Here is a 12,676-nt window from a genome sequence, read left to right as displayed (position 1 = left end):
TGGAAGACACTCGGTGCCACCAAAGCCACTTGAGCCTCCAACAACCGGAACTGATTCAGAAGTACCTCCAAGCTGCATATCTACTCTGATCCCATCCATCTGGTCAAGGGAACCACCCACTAAGTGCCTTTGTCTTGTTTGGATTGATCTTCAGATTATTGGCTCTAATCCAGCCCATTACCAGGTGAGACATGGTGAGAACACCCATTCATAAATAAGTAAAAATAAGTATTAAGTACTGTTCTGCTCATTTGCTTGAATGGGACAGACGGTCCTTTAAAATAATCAAAGCCATACAAAGTGGAGTCTAAAGTTGTTCTACACCTGAAAAAATGCATATATACAAGTTAAACATGATTCTGAAACTGGCATGCCAGCATTTCACATCCTGGCAGAGGCGTCACACATCCTACTCCAACCTTCAAGTACAAAAGCAATTTATTCACATTATGTAAAATTTAGTGTGCTTTGACTGCTGCACACTGAATTCGCGTCAGCTGAATATTTATGAGCAGATTACAGAAACAAATTTACCACTTTAGCCTTCAGCTAAGTTTAAAGGCATTCAAATATTTATACTAACTACAGCCCACTTCAGACGTAAGTTCAATCCTTAATTTATTCCACAGTGAAGTGAAGCAATAAGCAAGGTTCTGCTATATTATGTTTTGCTTCTTCCTTTGATATTTCTACACCCTGCTTTTAAGCCATTGTCGGGGCGCAGACTTCAGCCTTTGCCATTCAACAAGCCTACAAATTGGGGCAGGATCTGAGGTATATAGTGTGCCCCATTGGCTCGGAAAAGGCTCTTACTGACAAGCCAGTAGTATCTGTCTTACTTAAGGACTCAAGGCAGGGCAAAACTCTGCCTTATGCAGCTTCAGGTTGGGAACAAAAGTGAGCACCTATAAACAAGTCATTCCTTCCCATTTTAACCTAACTTATACACAGTGCTGGTTTTCTAGAAAAAGATGCCGGAACTCACCATAAACACCATCCTTGTTCTCTTATAATGATAGGATCAATATGTTAACACAGGATTTTCATGAAAGTATCAAGGTATTTTAAGAGAACATAAATTTCTAATGATGCCTAGTGTAGACATAACTTCAACTTAGCTAACTATTTAAGAAATTATAAGTAAATTTCAATCTCCCCACACTTGAGTTATTTCCCTCTCCTTGTCAGTGTTAATCACGAGATAGCTTTGCACCCGTTAAGAGTTACATTAAACATGGTTGCAAACCAGTGCTGAACTCCTGGTTAAAACGCTAACCTAACAACTTTAATGTGCCCTGGGTTAGATTCAGATTAAGTTAACCATACTTATTTCCATATGAAATCAATGAAAGCAAAAAGAAGGTGCCTTGGTCCACAAGAAAAATATGCAAAAATCCACAACCTGGCAACAGCTTCATTAGGAGGAAGCAACATGTCACAAAATAATGAGCAAGCTTTCCTTTAGCTGTTTGGATGCTGTGCAGAGGCAGGGGGTTAGTGAAGAGAGGAAGAGCAAAAGTTTGGCTGGTCTGGATATAACTCAGCCTACAGATGGAGACTGCAGACCATACTGGATTAGTCTCTAGTCAGCGCAGGTTTCAGGTTATACCTGAATCTGTTCTGGGGGTTCCTTGAACTATCTGGAGCAGATAGATTCAGGTAGGTAGCCGTGTTGGTCTGACGCAGTCAAAATAAATAAAAAATTGTCCAGTAGCACCTTAGAGACCAACTAAGTTTGTTCTGGGTATAAGCATGCATACGAAAGCTTATACCCAGAACAAACTTAGCTGGTCTCTAAGGTGCTACTGGACAATTTTTTATTTATTTGGAGCAGATAGGGGAGAGGAAATTCTGTGTTGAAGGCAAAAATCCTTGCGCTAACAGGATGACTTTGTTGGATACCAGCCTTCATCTAGACTCAGCTAGATAATGGTTAATGCTGACAAGGAAAGAGGAATTTCACATGGGAGAAGAGGAAGGAGTATGATCTCCTATGAAAGGAAAAGTCTATTTTCTAACCAGCTCAGTAAACTGCATGTGAGTTAAAGCAGTTCTTTTAACAGCAATTAGCGTTCTGCTAAATAGCTACCAAATACATGAGTCAAGAGCTGGACTTGCTTTATTTTTTCAAAATGCAGCCTAGACTACCATCAGAACACAGATGGAACAGCAAATAACCATTAGTACAGAACAGCAGGATGAGTAACTGTTCCAGCAGTTCTCTATAGTCCTAGTATCACTGACCCCAATCAGAGTCTTTAAAGATGATGTAACCAATAATTCTGAAAGAAACAGACTGAACATTAAAACATCATTGGAAAGGTATTGTGAAAGCTCTTCAATGCCCTGTTTGGGAAACAGAACATCTTGAACTATTCAAGGCCACTATATACAAGTTTAGACAGCAGTTGCACTCATTTATAATTTTCCAACACAAAATATTTAGATAGGAGTTAGTAACTAAGATCAAAACTGCAGGTGTTAATGGCAGTATTCATTTTTGCAATGCATGAGACAGTTTCCAGACCAAGAACTGTTATTATATGCAATGTAATATATTTACTCCTAACATAAATTGAATCATATGTAGCACTTCCAGCAAACAGTACAAAATTATCAGTCATGGCATTAATCCACAGCAATGCAAACAGAACACACCACTGTGCATAACCACCCACCTTGATAAAACAAATATTTGTTTCTGATGCTTCGTACAGGTATTTTTATTGTTTTAATATTAAAGGAATCCAATTCCTTATGGAAAAACAATTCTGCTGTTTTGTAAAACAGATTTTTCTGCAGTCAGCTGATTATATTAATTTTGCCTGATACTTCCTTCAGCTGCCAGACATAGAGGTGATTATTTGACAGGTGAAAATTTAGGCATGTGTATTGCAGATACCTGAAAACATTAGAGCACAAAAGGGCTGAATCTACTGAATCCACAAAACCAATGAACTCAGAGCTAGCACAAAATCTGCAAGCATAATCTTCTAGACCTCGACTATAGATTAAATGTGTTCCACTCCCAATCTTTCTTCCTACAACTTCCTATACTTTTGTCATGTGATGGACTAGCCTTTTGCAGGCAAAGCAAGAAGAAAAATGCTGTGGCATATGACTCCATACGTATATGGACTTGTTTGCATAACACTGCTTGGGCTAATGAAAGTCCTAAGTGAAGACAGATACACACAGGGAGTCATGAACTCTTAATCCCACCTCTCCTCCCCTGCACCCCCACTCCTTTCTATCAGTAGCCCACCCCCTCCTCAGGTTCATTATTTGCTACCTATGTAGTTTTGGTAAAAGAAAATGTTGTACTTTTTAAAAAATAGACAGTATTACCGGTACTTCAAAAATAAGACACAGAATGCATATAGTGTTAGATTCGGAGAACAATGCTTCCAAAATAATCCCGTGTTCACAGTATTTTTGGAAACTATATCCCACTGTCACCCTGGCTAGGTGGGCACAGGACAGGTCCTCCTGTTATTTTAAATAAATTGCCATCTTCCCAAATGTGCAGAATCATTTAATATAAAGGTTAATCTATTTCTTATGATTACAAAGACATGCCACTGAACTATATAAATAGTGATTCTTTTACATAAATAGTGACTCCATTATTTCACAACGGATGTAATTTGCCAGACAAGCGAATTCCCTTTACATTCGTTTTAGACTGGACATGTAGTTCCTCAAAACTGACCCTCTGTTGGAGTTTGAGCCCCTTTTAATTATTTAGAAGCAGTTTATACTTGCATCTTTCATGTGACTCTACTTTTAGAGTCCGTAGAATCAGCATTACTGAAGAATGCTTCAGTAATGCTGTGGTGAAGCTTCAAGAGGGACACTTAATCTTAGCTGAGTTATTCACTAAGGCAACTTTCTATCAGCAAGTTTAACCAGTTAGTGGTCTTGCGCATGTAACAGTAAGCTGGCTTTCTATTAATCTTCTGAACTAGTTCCTTTATGCTACCTGTGCAAAAGTATTTAGGAACTCCTCATCTTTACTGATGACTTCTCATTTATACAAAGCAGACAGTGGTGACCTAGATATGTGACCCACTCTTTTCTACAAGCTATTCTAGAGAGACTAAGCTGTGGAAGCTTTTCCAATGTGACAACTGATTCTCCAGCACTTTCAGCTTCCTCCCCCCCCAACCCCCACCCCAGCAGTACAGAATTCATTCTACAAAGTCACAGACAAGCCAAGGGAATTCACACCCTGAACCTGAATTTCTAACAATATGTTTAAAAATCTTTTAAGCACCCCCCCTCAATTCTGCACCAACTATGTTCAGAGCTCCAGATTCAATTTATGAGGATAAATTGTAATTATCTACAAAAAGGGGAAGTAAAACAGAGATATGACAAAAAAGCATCGTCTCCAATCTTTTTACCCTCCAAAATGCTGTATTAAAATCAACTCTTGCAACAATATTCCACCGAAAACAGATTTATAAGGTCAAGGTCAGCCTTACCTCATCCCACTCTGAAGCAAATGAAGGTGATTTCTCCAGCCTTTTCTTTCCAGCACTACAATTGGAAAGTGATTCACTTCTGCTCCCCATAGTATCGTCCTCTGTTGGGGAGGTGGTCAAGAGGTCAGAGTCCGATTTTGACAAGCTACGGCTGAGTTTGAGTTCTGCTCTGGGCTTGCCTCCTGGGTAAATTCTGCCCACAACACTGCTCTTGTCTCCTTCCTCAGCACCACCAGGGTGCTGTGGCAAGTGAGGATGTGCTAAAGTTTCAGGGTCCAACTTGTTGTCACTGGTATGGCGGACAGTTGAATAGACCACTTTATTTTGGTCTGCACTGCTAGTCTGTACCGATATGGATTCCTCAACATCTTCAAGCTGCATAGCAGTCCCCTCGGTACTTCCTTTGCCCACAGCAGAAATAAGCCTGAAAGGGTCCTCATTTATTTCACACACCGGAGAAGAACCATGCAGCAGACCTGAGAACTGATCCAGCACTTGGACATCTTGGGCATCTGCTTGGCTGTTGCTGCTCCTCCTTTGGTCTTCGGTAAGATGGAAGCAAAACAAAAAAACAAAGGCCAAACACAGAAATTAAGAAACAGAGCTTCGGCTTTCCCTCACTGAGAGGGAGAAATTAAAAAGAACAGTTCAGTATTGTTCTGAGTGCTCAGATCGTACCCGAAGTCAGAGCATTTATGAAATTCCAAACACTGGCCTGATTTATGCAATCTGGCAGCCCGCCCCGTTTCATTTTATTCCTGTTAACACTAACAATCAGCCCTTGCTATATAAGGTTTGGAGAAGTGCTAACTATACTCTGCAGAGAGAGGGGCAGGCTGAGACTCCTGGAACACAAGATATTTCCATAAAGGCCAAAGTGTTATTTAGAGCAGCACTCCCTACCCTTGGCACAGAGCACTGGGTGGGGAAAAATAAAAGCTGCAAACAACCTGCAAGTTCAAAAACATTTCCCCCTCCTCCCTACAGCTGCTTCCTTCCCTAGTGGCTTGAGCTCACCTCCTTATGCAAGAGAAATAAGAGCTCTGTAGTGAGGTTAACTCCACCAAAAGCTTGCTTCTCATTAACAAATTCCTCCACACAGAGTGGATTGCCCTATTGCTTGCAATATGAACTGCTGCTGAAACGTGACACTTAACAACAAATTAAAACATAAGTCTAGTATCAAATAAGAGGACCTGATTTAAAGCATTGGCAGATATGAATTATTCAAAAGTTTGTAGTTTTATTAATACAATTTCCAATACTCACTATAGGTAAAAGTGAAATTTAAAGACCTTCCCCCACCTAGCATCCTAACTACAATACAAAGGTCCTTAATAGCTAAATACGGGATGGTGTTTAAAGGGCAGAAAGAGGCAGGACCAAAAACATGGCCTTTTATAGTACATATCACTCTTGGTTAAAGGAATCAAAATGTTATGCCTAGGTTTCAAGCCCTAAGTCCCCCTTTGTAGCCATTTTAGAGCTTCTTTTATATTTCCACAACAGCCATGTGAGGTAGGCTAGGCTGAGAGTTGGTGACTGGCCCAAGGCAGAAAGTGAACAAGAAACAATTATGACTTATATGAGTTTATAATGTGAAACTTCATGTGCTCAGAGTATTTTTGTTTGTTTGTTTGTTTATCAAGGTTTTGTTTGGGGTTTGCTGAGAGCTGTCAAACTCCTCAGGCTCAGAGCATATTTTGTAGTCCACAAAATATGATACCATAATTAATTTCTCAGGCTTTAAGATACTACAATAGTTATTTTTTGGTACCTTATTTCATGTGTTCTTTTTTTAGCCCAATTTTGGGAACTGCACCGGGATCCACAACCATTTTAATCCAGCCTTGGCTAAAGGTCAGAGGCAAGAATGAGATAAAAGTGCAGAATGTCTTCCCAGCTTTTGTGCAAGGACTGAGACTATTTAATGTGGTATCTATACGTAATGTTAATATTTAGCAGCACTGCATTCAGAGGGTGGAGAAGCAGCTGACAGTGTGTGTTGCACACTGGAACATTTGACTGTCCCAAAGCCAGCAATGAAGCCCAACAATAGGGTCACTGTTCAAGTGAAACAGTGGATGTGCTTTCCATCTCCTAAAAGCAAAACAGCAAACAGAAAAATATTGTCCGTCATGAGCAAAGTCTTGTGAGAAACCTTTGCAAGCGTTTTAGTAATGCTCCATATTTAACACTCTAAACTATGCTTTGAGATCAGAAAAACTGGTGTTGCTCTTTTCTAAGTAAGTACACTTCAGTGAAATTGGAAAGACTTTGAATGAACACTTACCTTTTGATTCAGGACTTGGATATTGCTCAGAATGACTAGAAGAAAAGTCAGAAGAAGCTTGGCAATTCAGTGGCCACTGGCAATCTTGGGAAGACTGACCTTTTCGTGGCCAGGCCTGCAAAAGGATCTTATATTATTTAAGTTCCAATGCCATTATCAAAGCAGCATGTGCCAAAGCGCAAACTCTACACCCAGAATAATACTTCTGCAACTTAAGTACAAAATGTTTTCTATGTACCCAACTTCCAAGGTTTCAAAATGTGACTTTGTATAAGTGGGAACTTTGACAAGTGGCAGAAAGCAATAGAAGGGTGAAAAGGACAAAACGTTGGTTTAGATCATGAATTAGATCATGAACAAGGTTAAGGGAAAAGAAAATAGCTTGGGAATCACTGGAGCCCTGAAAATGCCTACCTCCTTGTTTTGATAAATCAGATGCTCCCTGCTTATTTCTAAGCTGCTCTTTACAACCATGATGATTAGAAAATATGGTTTTTAGAATGTGGAAGCATGGGATTCTCAAAATGCCAACTCTAATACCAGATGCCTGGTACCATATTGCACACCAAACCAGCAAGCAGGCCAATTGTACACACATATTGTACTATGTCCTGACCGTACTACTTTCTGCTTTTTTTCTGTTACATTTGATTTTGCATCTCCCTTTTTGGTGGTCATGACAAACCTTCCTGAACATGTTACCACAGCAATATTCATCAAACATGTCCTAACCTATCTAATAATAATAATAATAATAATAATAATAATAATAATATTTTTTTATTTATACCCTGCCCTCCCCAGCCAAGACCGGGCTCAGGGCGGCTAACAACCAATAATAAAAACAAGTTGATTAAAATACAATTTTAAAAAGATTAAAAAACAACATTAAAACATTAGGATGCAGCCTCTTCACAGGAGGAGAAAGGAAAAAGAAAGAGGGGGAGGGAATCAAACTGATTCTAAGCCAAAGGCCAGGTGGAACAACTCTGTCTTACAGCCCTGCGGAAATAAATCAGATCCCGCAGGGCCCTGGTCTCATGAGACAGAGCATTCCACCAGGCCAGAGCCAGTGTTGAGAAGGCCCTGGCTCTGGTTGAGGCTAATCTAACTTTCTTAGGACCTGGGACCTCTAGCATGTTGCTATATATGGACCTTAAGGTCCTCCGTGGGGCATACCAGGAGAGGCGGTCCCGTAGGTATGAGGTACATAAGCTTGTTATGTGGATAAAATTGAGCATGTGGAAGAAAAGATGGGACGCAAATATAATACATGCATAAATAATATGTCTGTTGCTTATACTGGAAAGTTAATCTAGAAAGCTACCATACTTGGCTTTCCATCTGGTTTGTTCTGCAAAACATGCAGGCATTACAGGAAGACCATAACCTCCTTAGCTTACAAGTACATCTTGGCAGGGAAGAAGTAGCCCAGTAGTAAAGTATCTCTCTATAAAACAGTGTTTTCCAAACTGTGTGTCACAACACATTAGTGTGTCAGCTGCAGTGTATATAATTTTTTTATTAAATAAGTAAATAATAGTGAGTTCATGTTTCCATTTTGATTCCATTTTCCAAATAACCCATGAGACCTCAAAGAACATGATGTTATACTTCCCATCATAATTTATTACAACTTTCCCCACTAGGCAAATACATCACATGAGGAAGTCACAGGCATTTTCCTTCTTTCACTTACTTCATGTACAGTCCTTTACCACTTAAGCCTATACTGACTAACTTGCATATAAGCTGCAAATTGTTTTTGCTCCTACAGTAAACATAAAATGTTAAGATTTCCCTCCCAAGCTGTTTATATCCATTATATTTAGGTTCAATGCATATTAAGGATCAATCCTGTCCTACCTGTGGCTGAACACTGCTGGCAGGACCTGAAGATGATTCACCTAAGAATTTAAAAATAAAAATATTTAACATGTGAACTATGCATCCCTGTCCTTGGCCAGTAACAGTTAAGAGAAGGGCAGCATGGGGTAGGGGAACGGCAACATAAATCCTACCTGGAGGAAAGTTGTTTGGAGGCAACTGTCAAAATTCGGGAACTATGTCACAACACTAGATTACTATCAGCAGTACAACAGTAAAAGTTGGGCTGCATAAAACTACAAAGGACCATAGTTCAGTAGGAAAGCATTGCCCCACATTCAATCCTCATCATCTACTTTCTGATAGAAGAGGCACACAGACAAGGGCCTCAGATGTCTTTCATAGGGCAGAGCTTTTCAAACCGTGTGTCGTGACATGTAAGTGTGTCGGCTGCTGTGTGTAGGTGTGTCATGCAAACACTCCCCTTGCTCCTCCCAGGGCTAGAAAGGGGTTCATTTAACCTGCGGTTTGCTAGTAAATCTGAATTACTGTGTCGCGAAATGATGCATGTCTTAAAAGTGTGTCACTGACATGAAAAGTTTGGAAAGCTCTGTCATAGGGTCTGGGTCAGTTCATATGGGGAGAGGCAGTCCTTGTCAGCTTATTAGTCAGTCAGTGAGTATTGTGAAGGGAGTTGGAGTCTGTATTACGTCTTGAATTACTGTGGTGACAGAGGTTCCTTGTACTTTTATATACCTTTATCTGTATCTGCAAAACCTAGGTATATATCAACGTCCGGAACTGTATTACTGAAGCTTTTATCTTCTGCAGCAGTGAACTGTTTGGGACCTTACACTGCCTGTGTGTGGTGACTGGAACTATGTAGGTCTCTCACATCAAGTTCCCAACATAGCAGTAATCTAACCTAGAGGTTACTGGAGCACAGACAACAAAAGTTTGGCTATTCCTATCCAGATAGGGGTGCAGCTGGGCCACCATCCAAAGCTGATGGAAGGCACTCTGCTCCACTGAGACCACCTGTGCCTCAAGCAAAAGCAATGGATCTAGAAGTACCCCTAAGCTGGGAACGCAAGCTGGGAGTGTAACCCCATTAAGAGCAGGCCACCTCCCATCTATCCGGTCTAGATGTATAATGGGGAACATAATCCAAAAAGCCTGTAAACACCCTCTAAACCTCTGGAAACCCTTTTAAAAACAAGCAGCACTTACTAGCCATTTTCAACACGTTTTCTGCAGTCTTTGTGCTGTTTTGGGGCCATTTTTGCACCTTTTGCCGTTTAAATTGAATTATTTATTTATTTCCCGGAGCTGCACATATATGCAGTCATGCAAGAGTTGAACACACATACATATGGGGTTGCCTGTGTGTCCCACTGAACATAAGACTTTCTTTCAAATCAATATGCATAGGAGCAGGGTACATGATTTACATGTTGTCCTTTGAACAGCAGTGCTTAGTTTTCATGCAAACCAAGGCTTTTAGCATAGTGCCACCAGTAATTTAGAATATTGTTCCTACTGAAAGCAGGTATAGACCCACAATTCTGATATGCTGTCAACTGCTGAAAATATTTTTGTTTTAGTAATATTTTTAGAGAATTTATTTGATTCAGGGTTGGTCATTTATTCTGAATTTTATGTTTTATGAGTTGACCATTTAATAATATTCTCTCTCTCTCTCTCTCTCTCTCTATATATATATATATATATATATATATATATATATATATATTTAGAGGAAAATGTAACACATGAAGTGCTCTCAAGTTACCTCTCACTTGAAGTAGTAGGGGTGCAAGCTTTGTAACAACAAAATTCAAAGAACATCGCAGTTATCAAATCACATGCAAGACACATTAGCTGGGCTCCTGTAGGACAGAATAATTAAGTATTGAATATGAGGGAATAGTTAATTTCCATTAGGTGGGTCAATAGGAGATTTGTTTGTATGTGTTTGCCTCTCTCCTTTGTTAATTACTTTCCCAGCAGGCTTCAACAAAAAGAGCAGATTATGTCAAAGGAAGCCATATCAGTTGGTGCATTGGTAGATACTTTGATCAGAGCTGTTCCACTAATCCTTGCATACCAATGACTTGTTGCCCAGATGAGAGATTTCCACCTAGCTTTATTTTTCCAAATTAAAATTTTTGTAAAACAAAAAAGTTAAGACACTAATAGTCTTCACAGGTACCAGAAAAATGAACACTCCATCACGAATAAGATGCCAAGGAAGAAATAGTTTAACCAAAATCTTACAAAAGTATCTTATCAGACAGTCACTGCAAAATAAGCCTGCCCACCCAGCTAAAACAATAATGGTTTGAACGTCTCATCTTCTGCCCAATACATGCTAATTACATATATTTGCAATAACTTTTACCTTTTGTTTTTTTATCTGTTGCAGAATGTTTCTTAGTTTCTGCTGTTAGCAGCAGCTCATAAGGATGCTCCTCTTCTTCATCGGCTGTGCTTCCCCTACTCTTCCTCTTGCTGACAAAACCCTGACCAAACACAAAGACACACACATGGCATGTGCAGTTAGGTAAAAGCTAGCAGTGTCACTGACGAGGCTCTTTTTGGTCATGGAATATGCTTAAGAGATTGAAGTCTCAGGAGTATAACCTTCAGTGCTACAGCGTCTTCTTTACCGACAGATAACACTTTCCCTCCTCCTACAATCCCATTACCGTTCTGCCTCAACTATACCTACAAGTCCCTTAATGCTGTTTCTCTTCCACCTCAAATGACCCATACCAAAATCCCCATTTTCTGCTATAGTACTGCAATTTGAAGCACACTTTGCAGTGCCCTCAGAGTCCTTTAGTACCAATGCAGTACAACTGTACCTTATATGGGGGTTACGTTCTGGAAATGGTGCATATACACAAACTGCCCCCTTGGAATTGCTTATACACAAGCACCCCTTACCCTTGCAGATCCAGTACATCAAGAAGGCCTTACCCGGTAAGTGCATATGCTCCAGGATGCTCTCACAAGATCTTGTGGGGCTGTCCGAGTTTCCATGAGATCTCACACAACCGTCCCCAGGCTTTGCACTGGGTTTGCTTGGGCAACCCAGCATGAAAAGAGCGTTTAAGCTCTCTGCCTTGCTTACTGGGCAAGACCCCCTCGGTGTGCTGGCTCTGGAAGTCTAGGGAGGGTCACATGAGATCTTGCAGTAACTCAGACAGCCCTATGAGATCTCGCGAAAGCATCCTAGAGCCTGCGTGCTGAGTGAGCCTTGCTTGGTAAACAAAGCAGAGAGCTCAAAAGCTCTTTTCACGCCAGGAAAACCCAGGGCAAAAAGAGCTTTTAAGCACTCTGCCTTGTGTGCATTTAATTTGTGCAATTTCAACCAGCCAGCTTCAACCACGGGAGGGTGAAATGGCACAAGTTAAATGTGCATAAGATGCTATTGTACTGTCCTTAAAGTGTAAAACAGGCACTAGTGAAATGCAGGAAGTGGTAAGTATCTTGTAGCAGCACGCTTGCCTTAGAATGACAAGTTGCAACATTATCTGTTGTGAACTATCCTGAGATCCAAGTATGACGGGTGGTATACAAATTTAATTACTAAATAAAATAAATAAATCTAGACCTTCCCAGGACTGAAGAAAATACAACTACTATATAGGGGTGGTGTCAAAAGTGATGCCGGAGGGAAGGGCTGAATTCATGTGGCCATATATAGGCACAGAGAATGAGAATATCAAGAATGTCTAGGTGTTTTTCCAACTCCAGCACCTTACATTGTGGTTGCATTTACAGGAAACCATGTCTGAACTGAACCAGAGTTTTCAGTGCCTAATGTGAACTTTTCTTCAAAGGAGAAATATTCTGTCAAACTAGGGTCGAGGAATACACCAGGCAGAATTGTATTCCAAAGGTGCATGTCTAACAGATTGCCAGTTGTGGAATGAAAGATCTAGATGCTCTAAACAAGAGTGAGAATGGAGTTGGAAGTAGGTGGTATACTGGAAAGATACTAAGGCTTGTATTCAGCTAATGTTTACTCAGAGTAGACCTACTGAAATTAATAGATGTAAGT

General features: G+C 40.2%; 1 protein-coding gene across 17 annotated transcripts in view; it reads right to left on the bottom strand.

The window, feature by feature from the left end:
- The window catches only part of ANKS1A (ankyrin repeat and sterile alpha motif domain containing 1A), a 118,212-nt gene that overhangs the window by 65,710 nt on the left and 39,826 nt on the right, over positions 1 to 12,676 (bottom strand). For all 17 annotated transcript variants that reach the window (XM_077928900.1, XM_077928905.1, XM_077928911.1 and 14 more), the window contains 4 exons: positions 11,009 to 11,129; positions 8,647 to 8,687; positions 6,781 to 6,895; positions 4,488 to 5,029 (listed from right to left, as the gene is read on the bottom strand). In XM_077928900.1, coding sequence (XP_077785026.1) covers positions 4,488 to 5,029; positions 6,781 to 6,895; positions 8,647 to 8,687; positions 11,009 to 11,129 — 819 coding nt within the window. The remainder of the gene's footprint in view (positions 1 to 4,487; positions 5,030 to 6,780; positions 6,896 to 8,646; positions 8,688 to 11,008; positions 11,130 to 12,676) is intronic.

Source organism: Podarcis muralis, chromosome 5, assembly GCF_964188315.1.
Source record: "Podarcis muralis chromosome 5, rPodMur119.hap1.1, whole genome shotgun sequence".
Taxonomy (NCBI): Eukaryota; Metazoa; Chordata; class Lepidosauria; order Squamata; family Lacertidae; genus Podarcis; species Podarcis muralis.
Note: the sequence above shows the minus strand (reverse complement) of the source record. Positions and strands in the feature narration are given on the sequence as shown.